Raw genomic sequence first — 20,581 nt, 5'->3', positions numbered from 1 at the left:
TACACGCTGGCAGACCAGTAAAGGCAGGAAATGCTGGCTGCTCCATATTTGTGGAAACCCAGAGTTCTGGTGTTCCAATGGAAAGCCTTTCAGCCCCAGTCTGCTGCACTATTGGCACATCAGTGTCATCCTCTAAAACAGGCACTTCATCCACACTGAGAGTGGCTTCATCATCAAATGATTTCTCTCGGACAGAAAACACTGCCAGACTCTTGCACTTCCACTTCTGCCTCAGATGCAGAGTCAGATTCATAATCATGGTCAGAAGACAACTCAAAAATGATACCAATAATCTCCTGAGAAGTCATCCTGTGGCTAGCCATAATCCTTCCGAATAAAAGTAACTTGACAAATACACCAACAACAACCAACATTGTGTAAAATAAGTAATAAACAAAGTGTGGCTTTAGCAGAAAGACCTATGTACTCAAAAACTATACTACTTACTTGCCTGAGACAGCTAGACTGACCAACACCTACTCTGAACAGACACAGCAAACAGCCATGATATCCCACTGAAAAGGAATAACAAAATACAATTACACATAAGACAGCACAAATATCATTGTGCACAAATCTAAGGGCAATTTCACACACAATGAAACATAAACTAAATATCCTGCATTTACTACACCATTTAAAAAAATCATTCATGCATGGATTTGATACTCATTTGGAGTAAATAGTCCAAAAATGTTTTTCTTACCAAACACATGCAGGTCTACCACAGCCAGAACTGCAAGGAGTCACAGCAAATGATCAAAAGCTTTGACCAAGAACAAAAGGAGAAATAAAACATTATGATCACAAATACAAACATTTCGCCAGTTGGCAAACACCGCGCCACCAAACATTTACAATTTTTTCCTGGTGTCTAATGGTTTCTGCCCTGTTGGGGGAAGATGGGCCTAACATAAAGAGGCTGATCTGCCCCCAAGGGGGGCAGAAATGTTCAAAATGAATACCCCCACAAAGGAGAGCAACCCTTGCCAAGGGGCCAACCCCCCCCCGAAGCAAAAAACATACATGCTCACAATGCTCCCTGGTGCCTAGTGGTTTCTGACCCACTTAGGGGAAGATGAGCCTAATATAAATAGGCCCATCTGCCCCCAAAGGGCAAAGCTCATGTAAATCTTTACTACTGTAGTTATTTCAGTTTATGAATGTGACTTTCCTGCGAGCCCTGTACTAATTTTAAATTGTGCTTTATCTCACAATTCCATAGTTTTGCAGTAAAAAAGAGCAGGCTTCAAATGCACTGTTTGAATGTTGGTAGTAAGTTACAGCGATATCTCAAGAAGTTCAAAACTGGTAGAGGGACAACGGTCAATCATTCAACTAAAATCAAATTCCTGGCACAAGAATATTCAACTTAACACGCATGTTTTCCCATAATATATATTTGTACTCTGGATGTTATTACAATGTATCTGTTTTTAAAATGTGATTGAGCCAAAATGCTTTTGCACCAGTGTATTAAAACCCATTAAAATATTTGGGCCCAAATTTAAGAAATGTGGTGATGGATTATATGCAGCGCCACATTTCTTGCACCCTGTAGCGCCCTCCTAATGCCACCATGTGTGCGCGCATTTAACATATGGTGCTTAATGGGGCAGGTTAGGGACTATAGCGTCAACATTTTTGACTGTATTGGTGTACACTGCAGGGTTAGTGCCAATCCTGCAAAGTACATAGGGGCCCATTAAGAATTAAGGTGTGCCCCCTTTTAACACCTGCTCTGTGCAGGCATTAAAAATAGCTGCTAAAAATGGCGCAGTGGAATCTCAAAAGATTCTACTATGCAATTTTTGTGGTGCCTGGCGCATGCATAATGTGGCGCAAGGGGTTACAAGTTGGTGCAATTCATGCATTGCACCACGTTGTAAATCTGGAGTGGCGAATTTGGCTTTGTTGAGCCAAAAAATGAAGATAATTTTGTACAAGGAGGTGCTAGGCCTTCTTAAATCTGGGACTTACTTTTGTACAGGATGCAAAATCAACTACAGCATTGCAAGTGCAATACACAATGTGTGCTGGTAAATGCAAACAAGCACAGCAATCTAATTCCCTGATTTAAAAAAGTGGCCCTTCATGTTATGAAGCGCCAATTTTCTTGAGGCCCATTGCACTCGCCTAACGCCACCATGTGTGCACCGCATTTAACATACGGCGCACCACGGTGCAGGTTGACACTATTTTTGTACTTTGCAGGATTAGCACCAAAACTGTTGCCACTAATCCTTCAAAGCACATGGAGGCCCATTAGAAATAATGGTGTCCCTCCTTTTAACGTCTGCTCTGTGCAGATGTTAAAAATGCTGTTAAAAATGATGCAGTAGAATCTCATAGATTCCACTACTCCATTTTTGCAGGCCCCCTCATGGGGGATGCCCTCCTTGCATACATTGTGCCTGGTGCAGGCATAATGTGATGCAAGGGTTTACAAAGTGATGCAATGCAAGTATTGCTTGACTTTGTAAATATGGCATGGCATTTTTGACACACTATCGCCACATTAGCATAAAAAAATGACGCTAATGTGGCTATAGTTTGCGCAAGGCCCCTCTTAAATTTGGGCCTAAAAGTGCACTTATTGTGCCAAACAACAATTATGAAGTAGTCTGCTGCAAAAAAAGGCACACAAATGCAAAATATGCTTTTGGGAGAGTGTTCTTTTTCATAATACAGGTTAGGATGTCCTGCAAACGTAGCACAATCAGGCAACACTAGACACCGAGCCTGCAGCAACATATGACACAAAACCCTGCTTAGTTTGAAGTGGTTCTTAAATATTATTTTGGTATTGCTCCCTATGCACAGAAGTATATTTTCGTTTTGCAGAACTGAGATCATTTATAATGAAGTGCAGTATTTGTGAGACACTAATACTACTGGGCACCGCATGTCCAACTGCAATAGTTGTCTGTCACAAAATCTACAATGGGCATAATTTCTGCCTGGCTCAGTGCTCAGGATGAGAATATCTGAAATTATACAAACTCATCATTCTTATGGAACTATAAAGGTTTCTACGGATACCCAGTATGAATACATCTTGGGAACGTTTCTTCTTACGGCCATTTATAATTCTGTCTTTCACCACTACCAAAAGACTTCTGCAGGACTTGTTCCTAAAATCATCGCACACTGGCATCTGTACTCCTTACTTTTTTCCACAGCTTTTATACTTCAGGGTATGAGGAATAGACGCATACCTGTACAAGGGAAAGGGAACTATAGATAGAAAGGGTACTGCTTCCGCATGTACATTAATCCTTACCTGCTTCTGTGAGGCCCACTGAACTTCGTTTTTGGATGTGCCTAGATAGTAAGGAGTTTTGTAATGAAATTCTCTAGTATCACACACGAACAAGAAGTTTGGGTTAGGCAATGGGGGAGGTGAGCAAATAATATATTTAGAGGTGAAAGGCTCATAGCACAGTGTAAATTTGTCATAATATTCCACTGATACCCAGTTTTCTCTTTAAAACACGTTTCAAAAAACAAACAAGACCACACTGTTTTCCAACCAAAACTGAATTTGCAGAGATTTATTTACACAATTGATCAACTTTAATGAAGAGGGTACTCACTTTAAATAGCATACACTGCTTTATTTTAGCCATACATTTGTAATATATGCTGTAGTATGCAGTATTGGACCCCCACTGCCCTCCCCCTACTCCTCCTGTATGTGTCTGTATCAACTGGTGCAGTCTCAGCTCTTAAACTTTTACACCCTACATGACCTTACTATTGTGTTGTACATGGCCAGTTCCCCCACTCTAGAAATAGCTCCAACACCACTAAATCCTGTATTAGATAATGTAAATGTAATATTGAAGAGGTAGTTTTTTTATCTGCTTCAATGGATCATTTGACTTATTCACGTTTACAATGTATGTTTCCCACAATGCATTGAGTTTATGTGATTTTCTTAACAGCCCTGAAACGCAGCTACACATGTACAGTTTGCGCAGTTACTCTAAACTCAGTGGAGCAGTATCACGCACACCTCCAGGGTTCCAAACATCAAGCAAAGTAAGTATGCCTTATGTTACTCTGAGTTTTAGATCCCGGATGCACTGTCTTTGTGCTTGTGAGATACAATTTCCTAAAAAATTTTTTTAGCCTGTCGTTAAATATTTCTTAAGATCTTGGGGCACATACAACTACACCACTAAACTGCAGCGCATTAAACAGAAGTCCGTAAAACCGATGTTGATGGATGAAATCCACTCCATATTTTGGAATTCATATAACTAATGTAAGATGGTCAAATGTGTTTATTGAATTTGAAGATTGACAGCAGTTTTAATGAGTCTCAAAATGGCGTATGATCGTCCCTTGAGACAGGCTGCTGAGCCCTTTGATACGCATGAGAAAGCACTCCGAGCACTTTACTACACTGTCACAATCACTTTTTTTAAGGACAAGAAAAATTAAAATGGAGATGTGCTGTAGTAATTCTAATGAGTGTGAGTGTTTTTTTGCCAAGACCAATGTAGATTCCTGTAATTGTAATTTTAATTATATAGCACTTACTACCCCTGATGAGATGTGTAAGTGCTTTTTGGTGAGTAGCATGCTTCTCCAGAACCCAAAAAGGATTGGAGGTGGATTAGTATAGAGGAGTATGGGTTAATTTGAGCACTGTCTTTTAGTTGGATTGAGTAGGATAACAAAGGGTTGGAAGAGTCTGAAAAGTGTTATTTGGGAGATCATAGTAGAAAGATGAGGTCTGAGATGAGTAAAGGGAGTGATGGTGAAATGAATTAGGGAGATCATACTAGTAAAATGAGGTTGGTGATGAATCAAATGAGGGATACATTGAGTGAAGAATTTAGAAAGAGTTGTTTGGGAGAAAGTAGCTGTAAAAAGATGTTTGGGGTGATCCATGAGGGTTAGCGGAGGGAAGGACATGGAGGAGGGAAGATTCAAGACAGGGTTAATTTGGGGGTCATAGTATTAGAATGAAGTTTGGGGGTAAGGTAATAGAGGAGGGAATAGTCTAGAAAGGGTTATTTTGGGGATTATGGTATTTGAATGAAGTTTTGTATAATTCAGAGTTTGGAGGCAGAGGGTATTGAGAGAGGTATAAGGTGAGACATAGATTAGTGCATGGGAATGCGGCAAAGTTTTTTTATTTCTACAGTAGGAGTAAAGTAATAAATATATAAATAAGCAGATGGAGATCAAATATGTGTATAAGGAAGAGAATATATTGAGATTTAAAGTGGTATTTTAAAACCCCAGACTTTCAAGTGTTGCTGTAATTTAAGCTAATTTATTAGTGTTTTTTATAACTATTTTCTTTGTATTTAAAATTTTCTTCAAACTCTAAATAGTGAACAACTTGTAAAAAACATTATGGTACTATCCATATTAGGATAGATAAATAAAACAGATACCCATAATCATCTATTCAAATAACATATGAAAAGTATGCAGTCACCTATGTACATGGAAAGCATAGAATTATATATATATATATATATATATATATATATTTATTATATATATACATGCACACATACACATATATATATATATATATATATATATATACATATTCATACACACATATATTTAACCATAAGTAGCATATGCATTTGTTAAGCAGTCCTAAAGAGTATCTATATGTATTTTTCAAAAACATAATTGTTACACCTGACAGTCTTAGGGTTGTCGTCTCCCAACTTTTTGCCTGTCTCCCTTCACTTTTCTGACCCTGTTTTTGCTGGTTTTATGACTCTGCAAACATTACCACTGCTAACCAGTGCTAAAGTGCATATGTTCTCTCCCTCAAACATGGTAGCATTGGTTTATACCCAATTGGCATATTCGATTTACTTATAAATCCCTAGTACACTGCACTACATGTACCCAAGTGCTGTTTCACTGCCGCTTTGACTTGGCAGTTAAAAGTACTTGCCAAGCCTTAAACTCACCTTTTTCTACATATAGATCATTCCTAAGGCAGTCCATAGGTAACCCATAGGGCATGGTGCTATGTAGGTAAAAGGTAGGACAAATACATGTGTGTTTTAAATGTCCCAGTAGTGGAAAACTCCTAAATTCGTTTTCCACTGCTGTGAGGCCTGCTCCTTTCATAGGCTAGTATTAGGGCTACCCTCATATACTGTTTGAGTGGTAGATTCTGATCAGACAGGGGTAACCAGGTCATATTTAGTATGGCCAGAATGGTAATACAAAATCATGCTTTTTGGTGAGGTTGGATGTTATATTACTATTTTAGAATTGCCACTTTTAGAAAGAGAGCATTTCTCTGCATTTAAAATTCATCTGTGCTTTACAGCCTATCTCCAATCCACACCTGGGCTCGGCTGGTTCACAGCTTTCTTGCACATTTCACCCATACAACCACAAACACAGGATACTCAGTCGCACCTGCACTCACCTGCATACTGAATGGGTCTTCCTGGGCTGCGAGGGTGGAGGAAGAGGGTGGAGGGCCTGACACTTACATTTCAAAGGCTAGTGGCATGCCCTCACACAATGCAGAGACACATGTACTAAAAGGGGACCTTGTGCACTTCAAAACCACTCTTTGAAGTCTCCCCCACTTCAAAGGCATTTTGGGGTATATAAACTGGGTCTCTGACCCAACCAAAACAGACACTTCTGGAACTGAACCTGCAACCTGTTATGAGGAACTGCCTGGCTGCCCAAAGGACTCATCTGGACTGCTTTGCTGTGAAGGACTGCTGCCCTGCTGCCCTTTAACTTTGTTGAGAAGTGCTCATGAAGGGCTTGGATTGAGCTTGCCTCCTGTTTCTGAAGTCTCAGGGCCAAAAAGACTTCATCTCTTCGAGGAAACTCCTTGTGCACTGACAAATTCACATAGAGCCTGCTGGAAATGACCCACAACCTAAGCCGCGACGAGAAAATTGCTGCACAGCCAAGCCGGAATGATGCAGCCTGACTTTCTGAGAGAACAATCGATGCAGCAGTTGCAGTGCCACAGAAAATTTGACACATCGCCATAGGGATTGACGCAATGCCTGTGACTTCGCCTTGCACACCCAGGATTTCCACTCATCGACCCTTGGCATCATAGAGAAACCGCATCGCAGTGAGGAACCACGACTGCACGCCGGAAATTGATGTAAAGCCCCTTGCAGCATGGAAAGAAACAACACATCGTATGTGCCGTACCAGAAATTCCTAAGCACACCCTATTTTTCCTGGCATCTCCTTCTCTGTGGTCTCCGTGAGTGTAATTTTTGACGCAAACCAGGTACTTTGTGAAACCAAGAGACAAGTGTTGATTTCTAAGATTTAATACTCTTTTTAAACTTGCAAAAGTGATACTTCAACTTGTGCTTATTGAATCTTAATAATATTGACCTTAATTGAACAAGATAAATATCATATTTTATTAAACCTGTGTGGTGTATTTTTGTGGTGTTTTCACTGTGGTACTGTACGATTCATTGCACACATACTTTACACATTGCCTTCTAAGTGAAGCCTAGCTGCTCAGTGCAAAGCCACCAGAGGGTTGACACAGGATAATTTGGATTGTATGGGACTTACCCCGACTAGGAGTGTGGTCCCTATTCGGACAAAGTTGAATACCTCTGCCAACTTGAGACCCCATTTCTAACATTAGCGGCAGCTGTGGGATAGGACTTGTGTTTGTGCAGTGACATACAATAGCTAAGTGTAAACTACCTACCCAAGGTTAAAGGCCAATTTGATTTTTCTCTTTTTTTTCTTCTTTTTCTGCAATGTTTTTTCTGCTTGACATTAACTACATCCTAAACAACATGTCTCTGGCTGGGTCTCAAGAAGGGGCTAGAGAGTGAGACATACACTGTCAGCCAGCTGAAAGGGTGCTGCAAGGGGATGGGAATACCTACCCGGGTTGCCTCCAAGAAAGAGGAGTACCAAAAGGCGCTGAGGGCCTGGGCAGAAGCCTGCTCACAAGAGAATGTTGAGTTGGGAGAGCAAGAGGAGTGCTCTCCAGAGGATTTACCAACAGCAGTGGGGGATGTCACCCCTGTATCTGTGCCCCCTGCTAAACCAGGGAGCAGTTTCTCAAGTCATGGCCTGACAACAGAACAAAGGAGGTAGGAGAGAGAGTTCCAACTGCAGTTGCCATACTAAACATGGAGGCAGAGGAAAGGAAGGCTCAGAGAGAGAGGCAGAGGAGAGGAAAGCTGAGGCTGCAGCTGAGAGGGCCTTGGCTGTAAAGAAGCTACTTCTGGCTCATGAACTGAGTCTAAACAAGCTGGACCTTGAGTCTAGGCAGTCTGAGTCCAGCAGTGATGGTTGCAGCATGCATACAGGACCTGCTGGAGACAAAAAGGTTTGTTTGTCCAAGGATGTGGTGCCAAATTATGTGGTGGGAGATGACATTGACAAATGGTTTGATGCCTATGAAGTTGCACTAAAACCCCATGGGGTTTCTGAAGAGCAATGAGGGGCGGGCTTGTGGAAACATGTACCAATAATTGGGAGGGACACACTTTTCTCAACAAAATACACTTATCTAGATACACACAAATAATTAGATTATAAATGTTTATATACACAGGGATATGTTGCACATTAGTGTTTGAATATGGTAATTATGTAGGAAAGAGCCAACTCTTGAGTAGTCTTTTTAAGATAAGATTGTTATCCGTGGATCTTATGTTTTGAGTTCCATAGTTTGTCTGCTTTTATGGAAAAGGATGGGTCACCTATGTTTTCTTCTTAAATGGTGGGATTTTCAGGCAAGGTGCCAGTCTGAAGCGAAGGTTCCATTGTTGAACGTATTTGGTGATGAAAGAAGTCCTGTTCCATGTACTGCTTTGTGAGTGATCCAAAGCAGCTTGAAGGTGGATCTCCTGCTAACCGGTAATCAATGTACAGAACTCACGGCAGGGAAGATGTGGGCTTGTGGCTTTACATGTAGGAGTAGTCTGGCAGCAGAGATCTGAATCTGTTGTAGCCTTTTCATAGTTGAGAAAGATGATTCATGCTACAGGCCATTGGCCTAATTAAGTTTAGACAGTACAAGAGATATATTAGCCTGGACCTTGTGTGAAAATCCCATGTGGGGGAGATGCGTCACAGATTTTTCATAGTAATGAAGCTTGATCTTGCTAATTTGTCTACTTGGGCTTTGATTAATAACCTGGAGTCCATGGTAATTCCAAGGTTTCTTACTTCCTTAAATACTTAAGGAGGTGGCCCCAGATCATCAGGCAAAGAGCGGATTGGGTCCTAATTTTTCCAATTGCCACATGTTAGCATTTCAGTTTTGGAAGCATTCAATTTGACATGGCTTCATGTCACTCACTGATCAACGGCTGTGAGGCAGCTGAAGATTTTTGAGCTTTGAATGTCTTTAGGGCTTTCCAGTTTAAGGAGTTTTTGTGTATCATGTGCATAGTTACAGCATGCAAGCTGAAATTCATTGATCATTGTTGGCAATGATGTCATGTAGAAGCTGAAAACCATCGGTGAGATGATAGAGCCTTGAGGTACCTCAGCTTTTGTGAAGTATGATTTGGATGTGAAAGGGGAATATAGATGACATTTGTTCTGTTTTGAAGGTAGGATGCAATCCAGTCAAGAGCAGTCCCATTCTATACCGACTTTGTAGAGTCTTTGTATTAGAGTGTCATGGTTAAAACTGTCGAAGACAGCTGAAAGTTTCAAGAGATGTATTGCAGTGACCCTGTTGCATTTTACTGTGTTTGTATGGTCATGCCATTTTGTGATGAGGGCAGATTCTGTGCCTCTTCCTGGGATGAAAACTGTCTGTTAGTCGTAAAGTATGGAGTTATCTTCCTTCAATTGTGACACCTGGGTGAATGCTGCTCTTTCCATCAGTTTGCCCAGGAAAGGCCCATTTTAAGTGGTCTGCAGGTATTGAGGTCCTGCAGAACGATATTTGTTTTCTTTAATAATAGGCATCTGTATGCCTCTGTTGGGTGTTCAGTAAAGATTCCCATAGTTAAAGAAATATTGATGACCCCTCTTACAGGTGTGGCAACAGAGGTAGTTTGAAGAATGTTCATGAAGGTTTGTGGTAGACAAGGGTCGGAAGGGCGGTTGTCTGACCTGCTTTCCTTGACCAGATCCATAAATTCACATTGTGATATTTGTTTGAAGTAATGCAGAGGCTGGGTTTGCCTATGTTTGGAGAAGAGTTTCAGAAATAGCTTGGTGTTGGTGGTTTTCCTTTGTTTTAAATAGCAGTCCAATGCATCTGCTTTAGTTGTGTAATGATTTGTCAGTGAATTCTTGAGTAATGTGATAAGTTCTTTCTGAGTATTTAGGTTTATGAAATTGTTTGAGAATTTTAAAAAATTCTTTATTTGCACATTTAGCATTTTGAATCCTGTCTGAAAAATACCTTGTTTAGCTTTTTTGATTGTTGACTTGTATATTCTGTTAAGTTTCTGTAGGCTACGTTTTTCTTGATTCAGGGTAGTGGTAGAGCATGTGGCACAAGTTTAACGGCCCTACATTGTGCAATGGATGACTGCCGAGTGAGTGAGAGTTGTTGTGTCGACATATTTGTCTTAGGCATTGGTGAAGAGAGAATATTTGGAAGTAGAGATGGTGTAGTATGTGGCTTATATTCGTCATCAGGATGGTGGGAGTGGGTATATGTTTCTAATTTGTGACCGACTGTATTATGAAATTGTGTGTGTGTGTGAGATTTTGATGTGTTGGTTTGTGTTGTATTTTGTTTTTGTGGGGTAGTGAGAGGAGATACTGATGTAGTGGTTTTCTTAGATTTTTTTTATGTAAAGTACTGTTGGTGAGTGAAAGTTTAATAGTAAAGGCTGTGGTGATGTGTTTTGGAGAACAGTGTATGTGGTGTGTGAGGAGATGGACAAGAGTTATGAGTGTTTGTGTTTGATTTGATAGCTGAAAGAAGTAGTATGTGTGATGGTTTGGAGTGCAAGGATTGTTTTATTGTATGTGTTTTGGGTTAAAAGAAGAGGTGGGTGGTGGTGGATGATATGATGAAAGTCTGAGTATAGGTTTGGTGGTTACAGAAAGTAGTCTGTTAGATCTGGTATTTTGTGTGAACAGGAAGTGTGTGCCTGGATGCTTTAAAGTTATTTATAATATGTATAATAATGTGGCTTTGTGTTGTGTTGTTAATGTGTGAATATGTTAGTAGCATACGACAAAGTGGTGTTTTGTGTGAGAGTGAAGGTGCCACTGTGTGGTAGATGGAGTAAAACGGTGTATAGGTGTGGTGTATGGGGTTTTGTAGTGATTGCTGAGACATTGAAATGTGGATAGGGTTGGTTTGCAGTTAATGAGTAGCTTGCATTTTTTTTTAGAGCGTGTTATTATGTTTGAGGGTCTTAATGAGTTAAGGCAGTGGCTGGTGAATGCTAAAAAGGGCAGCATTTCTGGCCATAGGCCCGACCTGGCCAAAACAGGGCCAAACAGGCAACTGTCCTTGTCCTCTCTACCATTAGCCTCATCCCTGGCCTGAGACGACCCGAACCCTAATATTATTCCCAGGTCAGGTGACACTTTTGGCCAATGGGACCCCTAGCCCTAACCTTAACCAATCAGAGCTCTAGCCCTAAGCCCTACCTCCAATGGGAGAACAGGTCCTATCAACCAATCACAGCCCTAGCCCTACCAACTAATCCAAAGCTAAGCCCTAAGCATTATATACTTATATCAAAAACCTAACCCTAAGTCCTGAGTCCAATAGAAACCCTAGCCCTAGGAACCAATAAGAAAACAAATGATGCAACCAGTAAGAAACTTACATAAAGGGCATGTGACCTTAAGCACAGACTGGTGGCAAGGGGGCAGGAAGCTGCTCTGCAAGTCAGAATATCCTTGGATACAGACAGTCTCAATCCACACTTTGCAGCTCCTGGTCAACCTTGCTGGTAAGGGCCAGATCTAACACCACTACAAATACTGCTTTTCACACACTCAAACAAAACACTTTTTCTAGCCAGAAACAAGTGTTACATACACTTCCCAAACACAGTTGAAACCATAAAGCAGATTAAGAACTCTCTCAAACTTACTCTGCTTTACCTCTGAGATTTAGTTAGCTTTTTTACATTTAAAAGCACATACCTTGGCACAGTACAGGAGGAAACTAGGAGAGAGATTGAAACAGTCATATGTAAAAAAAAACAGCAGTTTTAAGATAACAAATTGCACAGAAACCAAGAGTGCAATTTAAACAGTCAAAGGTAGAGAAAACAACAGTTTTAAAGTTTCAAGAATATACAGCACAAGTCTGTGTTTATATCACCTTCTTTGCACTGCTGCTCTGTGCTGTTTAGGGCACTGAGAAGCCAGGTCTACAAAATGGAGGTGGTTGTCTTGGGGTTCCCTCCACAAAATTAAAGGGCCTAGGCAGGTGTGAAAGGAGGGCCCAGGGTTGCTTTGGAGCTAGAGAAAAAATGAGAAAAGGATAGGCTGGTGGGCGGAGGGCAGGGAGCTGCTATGCAAGTCAGAATCCCCTTGGATACAGACAGGATCAATCCACACTTTGCAGGTCCTCTTCAACCTTGCAGGTAAGTTCCAAATCTAAAGCCACTCCAGATACTGTTTTTCACACACTTAAACAAAACACTTTTCCTAGGCAAAAATTAGTGCTACATACACATACTAAACACAGTTTAAACCATTAAGCAGATTAAGCAGTCTGCCAAGCACACTCTGCTTAGGCTCTGTTATTGACTTCACATGGTATTACATCTGGATTGTTACATTTTGAGAAATGTAAGTATGTTAATCTAAAGTTACCCTTTCCTGAACGTAAAATTCAATGTCCCCATCTATATCTATGAATAAAGGTGTTTGAGCTACGAAAGCGTGTCAGTATGTGTTGAAACGGGATCCCTACAATAAAAGCAATAGCTGCAGAAGTTAGAATATTGTCAATTAAATGGGATTCAACAATTCTTGAGTGATAATGTGAACTTTGAAAAACACTTGCTGACTTGTAATGAGCTAACCAGTTTGGAAACATGACAGGCACATGTTTAAGCTACAAAAACTACAGTAACTACATAGGTCCCATACAACACAAGAGGGCAGCTAAAATAAGTCAAAACAATGCCTTCTCAGAGTGCCACAATGATTCTGCAAAACAAAGCAGGAAGTCCTAGTTAGTTTTCAACTTTTACAACACCACTGACAATCTATATCTGCTCATCTCAAATATCTGTTTTTTAGAAGAGTTTTTAAGCAAAGGATAGGTACATCAGATGAGTTGGCCCTGTGATTCCAACACTGGAACTGTGGATCCAAAAGGTCCAATGGGAGAACAGGCTCTCTCACCCAATTGGATTGCTTTGTTTTTTGAATTTCTAAACAAAAATGTTAAACTATTAAAACCCACTCCTCAACTTTTTAAATGCGTACAGAACAAAAACTACTCAACAGATGTATACCTATGTATCAAAATCACACAGTTTGATTACATTTATAATTTCAAGCCAAGATCAGCGCACATTTGTTCAGTGGTTTAGGCTGTAGCTGCATGCTAAATTACCTATGGCAGCTAAATTGAAAAACACATCCTATTTCACCCCCTTTTTTTTCCCTGCACAGATCTTCACAAGTTCATAGCTTTTTACACCAAGAACTTTCCAAATTTGGGGCATATCAGTCCTCACAGTCAATATTATGGCAACATCGAGCAAATGCCTTTAATTGAAAATGAGGGTGAGCAATAACTTAAAAAATACAAAGTTCAGTTATGTCAATCAATTAAAATTAAAAAGACTAAGGGCCACATGTACAAAGCATTTTTCTAGTCGCAAACGGGGCGATATGCAGAATCAGCCTGTTTGCGACTAGAAAAATGCTTTTTGGAATTTACAAAGCCCAAACTGCGATTCTGTAACTTGTCAGTATTAAGAAGGGGCATGTTCAGTGCATCCCTTACTAATACCGAACCTTAATGGTATTTACGATTGTTTTGTGACAATGAATGCAGTCGCAAAACAATCGCAAGGGACCACTGCCTACTCTTAAAAAAATGAAACTGAAACATTTCACTTTTTTCTTTTTAAATGCAGCCTGTTTTCCTTTAAGGAAAACAGGCTGCATTTAAAAAAAAATAGATTGCTTTATTTAAAAGCAATCACAGACTTGGTTGTCTGCTGACACCAGCAGGCCACCATCCCTGTGATTTTTGTGATTCCCAGTGGGTCGCAAATTGCGACCTACCTCATTAATATTATTGAGGTAGGTCTATTTGCAACCCACCAGGAAACACAAAAGAAACTCAGTGGAGTTTCTTAGATTTGGAATTGCGATTTCCTAATTGTGATCCGCATGGAATGGCAATTAGGAAATCACAATTCCAAATGTTCATACATTTGGCACTAAAGCACTAAAACTTGCAAGTTAAAGTTTGAAGAACAATACATGAAGAGCACAACAGTCATGCACACAATAATGCACACACAGATAGCACAACAGTCATGTATATAATAGCGCACACACACACACACACATATATATATCCTCACCAAAAGACACAAAGTGTGACTCTCCAGGAAATCCAGTGTTCGTTTTAATGAAATCAAAAGCTGTGATCAAGACCTTGCAGGTCAAAACACGTTGTGGCACTTGTAAGTAGTACCTAGTTTCCCAGCTTCCATAGGAAGAGAGTTTTTTGTTTTGCCAATAACTTTGGTGCTGCTTGACAAAGCTTCACAAACTTTTCAAAACTTTTACTTCAGTGGGTTCAGTCGCTGTCTTAAAAGTTTTGGGGTGATGTGTCAAGCAGGGGCTGAGAAAAAAAGGAAGTCCCAAAACACATTTTGGACATTCATTTTTCCAATGGGTCTTTAGACACCCTACCGCCCAATCCGCTGAACGGAATTACACCACATTTGTCAGAAAGCTAGATCCTGTTCTGCAGATTGTGCTTTTTGTAATTTGGTGTAAATCCAGTCAATAGTTTGGGAGGTATTAGAGCTTAAAAAATGTAAATATCTAGGGACAGGGATCCTCCATGGATCCAACTGTCCCTGTGTCAAAATCTGATTGGCTGCCTACTCTTCAACAAGGAAGTTTTGGCAGGCATTTTGTGTTCAGCTTCAGCAGAGTCCTACAAAAAAAGGTAAAAAAAAGAAAAGAGGCCAGGGCTGGGTCACCCTGACCACCTCACAGACCCCGCCAGTGCTAAAAATATTTTTTTAAATACATCTTTTAAAAATCTAAAGATCCAGATCTGCAGGTTTTGCTGAGATATATATATATTTTTTTTTAAAAGGGCGGTCTCCCGTCCTTTCTTTTATTTTGCCCTTGGTGGGCCACGTCCTGTGGGCACTGGGGGGCTTAAAAAAAGAGGTCAGTGCATAGACCCCCTTCCTAGGGCTTATATTAGCCCCGGGAACCACCACCTCCCCGAGGATGATGTAAAAATGATGAGTTATAGTTATTTCAAGTATCTATAACCCTCCCCCTCACCTTGCACTGCTAATTACCCCAGAAATGACAGCACTCATGACAACTTTGATAGCCTCGATAAAAATATCAATGAAACATTAGCAGTCAAATATTGAAGAAACAACTGTGCATGGCAGGGGTGCAAGTTATAGTTACCTTAGGACGCAAGGTATAGTTACTTGAAATAACTTTAACTGCTGAATTTCTAATGTGTTGTGCGAGTAAATTCAGAACCTAACTATAACATCCCTGTAACCTTTGTTTTTTTAAGCAAATATATAGCGGTGATTGGGAAATCATTTCCATAGGAAAGCAAATTTGGTTTGCTTATAACTTTGACTCCAATTCACAACACTTTCCAAACAATTCTCATCCACCTCAGCTCTTTCCTGGAAAGTTTTGGGGTGACCCACCAAACAGGGGCAGAGCAAATTCATCCCAAAATGCATTTCCATCATTCATTTTCCCATTGGAATATCAAATACAGCTATGCCAAAATGGCTGGGTGGATTGACACCAAGTTTGTCATAAAGCGAGTTCTTAGGTCCAGATAGTGTGCTTTTTGTCAATTGCCCTCTGGGCATGAAATGTAAAACGTTTTGTAAACATCATTTTTGAAGAACTACAAAACACATTTGCACCAAATCACACTTTCACATTATCATAACATTTGCCGTATGTTCTATCTCATGTGACACCTTCAGCGATTCCTGGCCTTTTAACCAAAATTACTTTGCTTGCTCGGAATTGTGAGCCCAAATTTGCAATGTTAAAATTAGTATCAATTAGTAATATGTATGCAACCTATGCTGGCTAAAATATCCGGACTGGTAGAAGGTGTTGCAGACCAGATGGCAAGTATGAACATATTTAACATGTCAACCCATTTCTGATATGTTTAGTGATCCCTTTTAAAAGTGAACTGAAATGCAAGATTGACAGAAGTCTATTGTCAAACATTTCAGCCTTAAAATGTTCAATTTGTGGTTCTTTATCACAAATGAGGAGTTGAGGCGTTAGGGGAATTTGTAGGCCCTGCTTTGACACCTACATCTATCAAGTACATCAATGACAAAAAAAAACATACTTATTATCCAATACAGAGTGGTTCCTACAAGCTGCTTTTTCTGAGTTATATTTGACTGCATTCTTAGTATTCCAATTTTGCTGATTCTCAGTTTCCTTGACATCCATCATAGCCTCACTCTCCAAGCAGGACTAACCATACTTTGATTGTGCCTACAAATCTGAAACTAAAATGAAAGCTCACAAGAATGTTCCAGCATATTCATAGCATAAGCATATCTGACCATTTGCATTTCACATGGAAATTTAAAGCCATCATATACAATCTACAAAAGTCAAAAACTGTCCTTCCATATGAAATTCCTAAAGGGTCCAACTTGTGAGAATAAATTTAGATTTCCAGTAGTACCCCTGGAAAGTTGTGCCAGGTGCAGGTTTTTAGAGTGTCCTATTGGGGATGTCAGTTGACATGCTTTGCGGGATCCCAGAGTGCTGTGTAGTCCTTAGTCAAGAAGCCTACACAGAGGAATGTGCAATTTCACATTTTATTTTCTCCACAGGTAAAGCATTTTCTCCATGGCCAGGAGGACTCGCCCCAGGAACCACAGGCCAGCAGCACCCCTCTCCCTGCAGAAGGGGAACCACCCCGCAAACGTTCCCTGCAAACCATACAGAAGCCAGAGACACTTGCCAAGACCACCGCCAGGAAATGAGACTCTCCTGATTGTTCCCCTTGTGTCCCACTTAGTCACCTTGTCCACCTTGAACTGCCATTGCTCCCCGTCCTATGTCCCCATGGACACTGCACCTGTGCTACAAACAGACTGGTACAATACCCTGGACTTTCCTCCATTGCACTTTTTCCTCTGTATTTTAGCACAACAATAAACACACTTGGATAAAACTCAACTACTAGTAATTCATGTATTGCAAATTTGTGTTGTTTGAAACAGCTACAACCATTGCAAATTAACTTTACATACTATGAACATAGAATTAATGACCTGTGCTGGCTGTTGTGACCACAGCAGGACAATGTTGACATATCACCAACATCTGTAAAATTAATATCCATAGGTAACAGTACGTAGGGGAAACAAGTGGGAAATGCCAACATGACAGTGCCACACAGAATACACCAATAGTCATAGAAATGTGAAGTTGCACTGTCTCACCTGTGTGTCATTGGAAGTACTGACGTATCACCAATGTTCTGTTGTCCCCATCCTCATCCTCTGCCTCCTCATCCTCACTGTCATCAGGGTCCACTACTGCCACAGGGGCATCTCCAGTCTCCTCCTCCTGCAGAAAAGGTACCTGGTGTCTGAGGGCCAGGTTGTGAAACATGCAGCTTGCCACTATTATCTGGCAGACCTTCTCGGGTGACCAGCACAGGGATCCACCTGTCAGATGGAGGCACCTGAACCTGGCCTTCAGGAGGCCAAAGATCGTCTCAGTGATCCTTCTGATTCGCCCATTATAATGCTGTTTTGCCCTAGTCCTGGCATTCCTCACAGGGCCCAGCAGCCATGATAGGTTTGGGCAACCAGAGTCACCTGCAAATATTGAGAGACAACATTTAGCCACACACTATCCTATATGGCCAACAGCATAGGCACACACCAACATATATTGGGTGGGAACCAAGGCTCACCAATTAACCTCTGTAGTTGGGACATCACATTTGGGATGCTGAATATTCCTTAGGACAAAGGCATCATGCACCGACCCAGGATACTTAGCATTGATGTGGAAGATGTACTGGTCTTCCAGGAACACCATCTGCACATTCATAGAGTGGAAACTCTTACGATTCCTGAACACCTGTTCATTTGCCGGGGGGAGGAAAATGCAATATGTGTTCCGTCAATTGCCCCAATTTTATTGGGGATATGTCCCATTGCATAAAACCCTGCCTTTACAGTGGCCAAGTCCTCCACTTGGGGGAACGCAATGTAGCTGCACATGTGTTTTATCAGGGCAGATAAGACTCTTGCCGGCACTATTGAGAACATTGGCTGTGTTATTCCTGCTGCCAAGCCCACTGTCACTTAGAAAGAACCAGTTGCAAGGAAATGGAGCACTGATAGAACTTGCACAAGAGGGGGGATCCCAGTGGTTTGACGGATAGATGAGATCAGGTCAGGTTCCAACTGGGCTCACAACTCTGTGATTGTGGGCCTGTCCAGTCTATAGGTGGGTATAATGTGTCTGTCCTCTAGGGTAGCCAAGTCCACCAGGGGTCTTTACACAGGGGTATGTCTCCATCTCCTATTCATCTGCTGCGGTAGGTGTCTAAGGGACACAAGAGTGAGTAGGCTGTCACATTTTGAACAAGTATACCACAACAGCAGTAGTATGAGCCTATATATCCTGCGACACAGGAATAATCAATGGGCCTGTTCACCCCTGAAATGGTGACCTCCTGTCCTGTGTGGAGGGACAGGTGGAAGTGAGGTAATGCTGCTGATGTTGTGCGCTATGGCAGTAGGCAGTTGTGAACCGCTGTGCAATTCCTCATTGGTTTATATTGTACTCTATGGGGTACAGAGGCCAATGGGGATCTATGCCGGCGGTGACGGTATGCACCGCCGCGGACGTGACCACCATTTTAGTTTATATTCCTCACTTGTTTCCTGACCTTTTATAGGAGAGGACCTACACTGCATGTGCTGCTGTGACCCCTGTGTCTGGAACCTACCATGGCCCGTGTGACTGGGGAAAGGGCCCCAGCCTTCACTTCAGAGGAGTTGGAGTGATTGGTGGATGGGGTCCCACCCCAGTACGGACTGCTGTATGCGCATCCAGACCAACAGGTGAGTACACTGAGGGCACGATGCTTGTGGCATGAATGCAGACTTGTGTGTGAAGGCATCATGTAACATGGGGTGCATGTACTCTTGGCGGTGTACATGTTGTGTGTTGGGCTATGTGTGTGTCAATGGTGATGGAAACGGGTATGGTGGGCTATTTGTGTGACAGGCTGGACTGTTTGTCTAATGTTGGTCTCCTGTCTGTATTGCCACTGCAGGTCAGCGCCCATCAAAAGAAATGAATATGGTGTGCCATCGCCAAGGACGTGTGGACCCTGGGAGTCTATGACAGGTGGAGCACCCACTGTTGAAAATGGTAGGAGGACATGAGATGTTGGGCACGAAAGACTGCAGAGGCCCAGCTGGGGATGGCCTCCCAATGAGGAAGGGGTACCCATCGGACCCTAACCTCCTGGGATCCCACATACTGGCGGTGGCCTACCCTGAGCTGAATGGGCACTTGAGGGCATCACAGTAGCCACAAGGAGGTGAGTACAGTGGGTATCATTACAACTTACGGCTGGTGGGGTGGTATCCGGGTGGTGGTTGTGTGTCCTTCGATGCCCCTAGGCCAGACCAGACATAGCAGTGTAGGTCCTCTGGAGGCTAAGGGTTTGAATGGAAAATACTGCTTACCTAGCTTGTTAGTATTCACTTCTGGGCAGGGCTCCGTGGGTCCCAGGTGTGCTGCAGTTGGCGGTGTGTGCCCCTCCTTATTCCTTGGTGACTAGCCATTTCACTGGTAGTGCAATGCATAGTGCGTACGCCTGTTCCCTGTGTGTGAGTGTACTGTGTACGCCAATGGTGGTGTTGGTGCAGTCACTTGACCCAGTGTATCCTTTGTCTCTCTCCCCCCTTTCTTGTTTACTCATCCTGTCCTTATGTGTATTGGCATCATCTGGCAGAGGATCAGAGGCACCGGCGACAGAGGGAGCTGTATCCCACAGGACCTAGAGTCCACCCACGCTGAGGGAACCAGTGGGACGGAGGGCGAGGGGGGCACCATGGCAGAGAATGGAGGGGACAACACAGACTCTGATACCTCCTCCGATGGGAGCTCCCTGGTGGTGGCGGACACCTCTGCGACCACCCCAGCTGAAGGCACAGCCGCCACCCCGTGCCAGCACCACCCTCCAAGCAGCCCCTCAGCAAGTTGCCCATGCCCTCTCACTCTGGAGGGTGGGCATCTCCTTCGCCACAGGCACCTCAAGCCCATGCTCAGTGAGCCCTGCTGCCCTGAGTGAGGAGGCTATTGCCCTCCTGAGATCCATCTCTGTAGGGCAAACAACCATTGTGAATGCCATCCAGGGGCT

At 42.1% G+C, this 20,581-nt stretch overlaps 1 protein-coding gene across 1 annotated transcript in view; it reads left to right on the top strand.

Annotated features, from left to right (window-relative positions):
• ZMAT4 (zinc finger matrin-type 4) overlaps nt 1–20,581 on the top strand; it is a 2,235,770-nt gene that overhangs the window by 1,851,739 nt on the left and 363,450 nt on the right. The window contains exon 7 of the mRNA XM_069215461.1: nt 3,948–4,044. Coding sequence (XP_069071562.1) covers nt 3,948–4,044 — 97 coding nt within the window. The remainder of the gene's footprint in view (nt 1–3,947; nt 4,045–20,581) is intronic.

The sequence above is a fragment of the Pleurodeles waltl genome, chromosome 11, assembly GCF_031143425.1.
Source record: "Pleurodeles waltl isolate 20211129_DDA chromosome 11, aPleWal1.hap1.20221129, whole genome shotgun sequence".
NCBI lineage: Eukaryota > Metazoa > Chordata > Amphibia > Caudata > Salamandridae > Pleurodeles > Pleurodeles waltl.
This window is presented reverse-complemented; position numbering and strand designations above follow the sequence as displayed.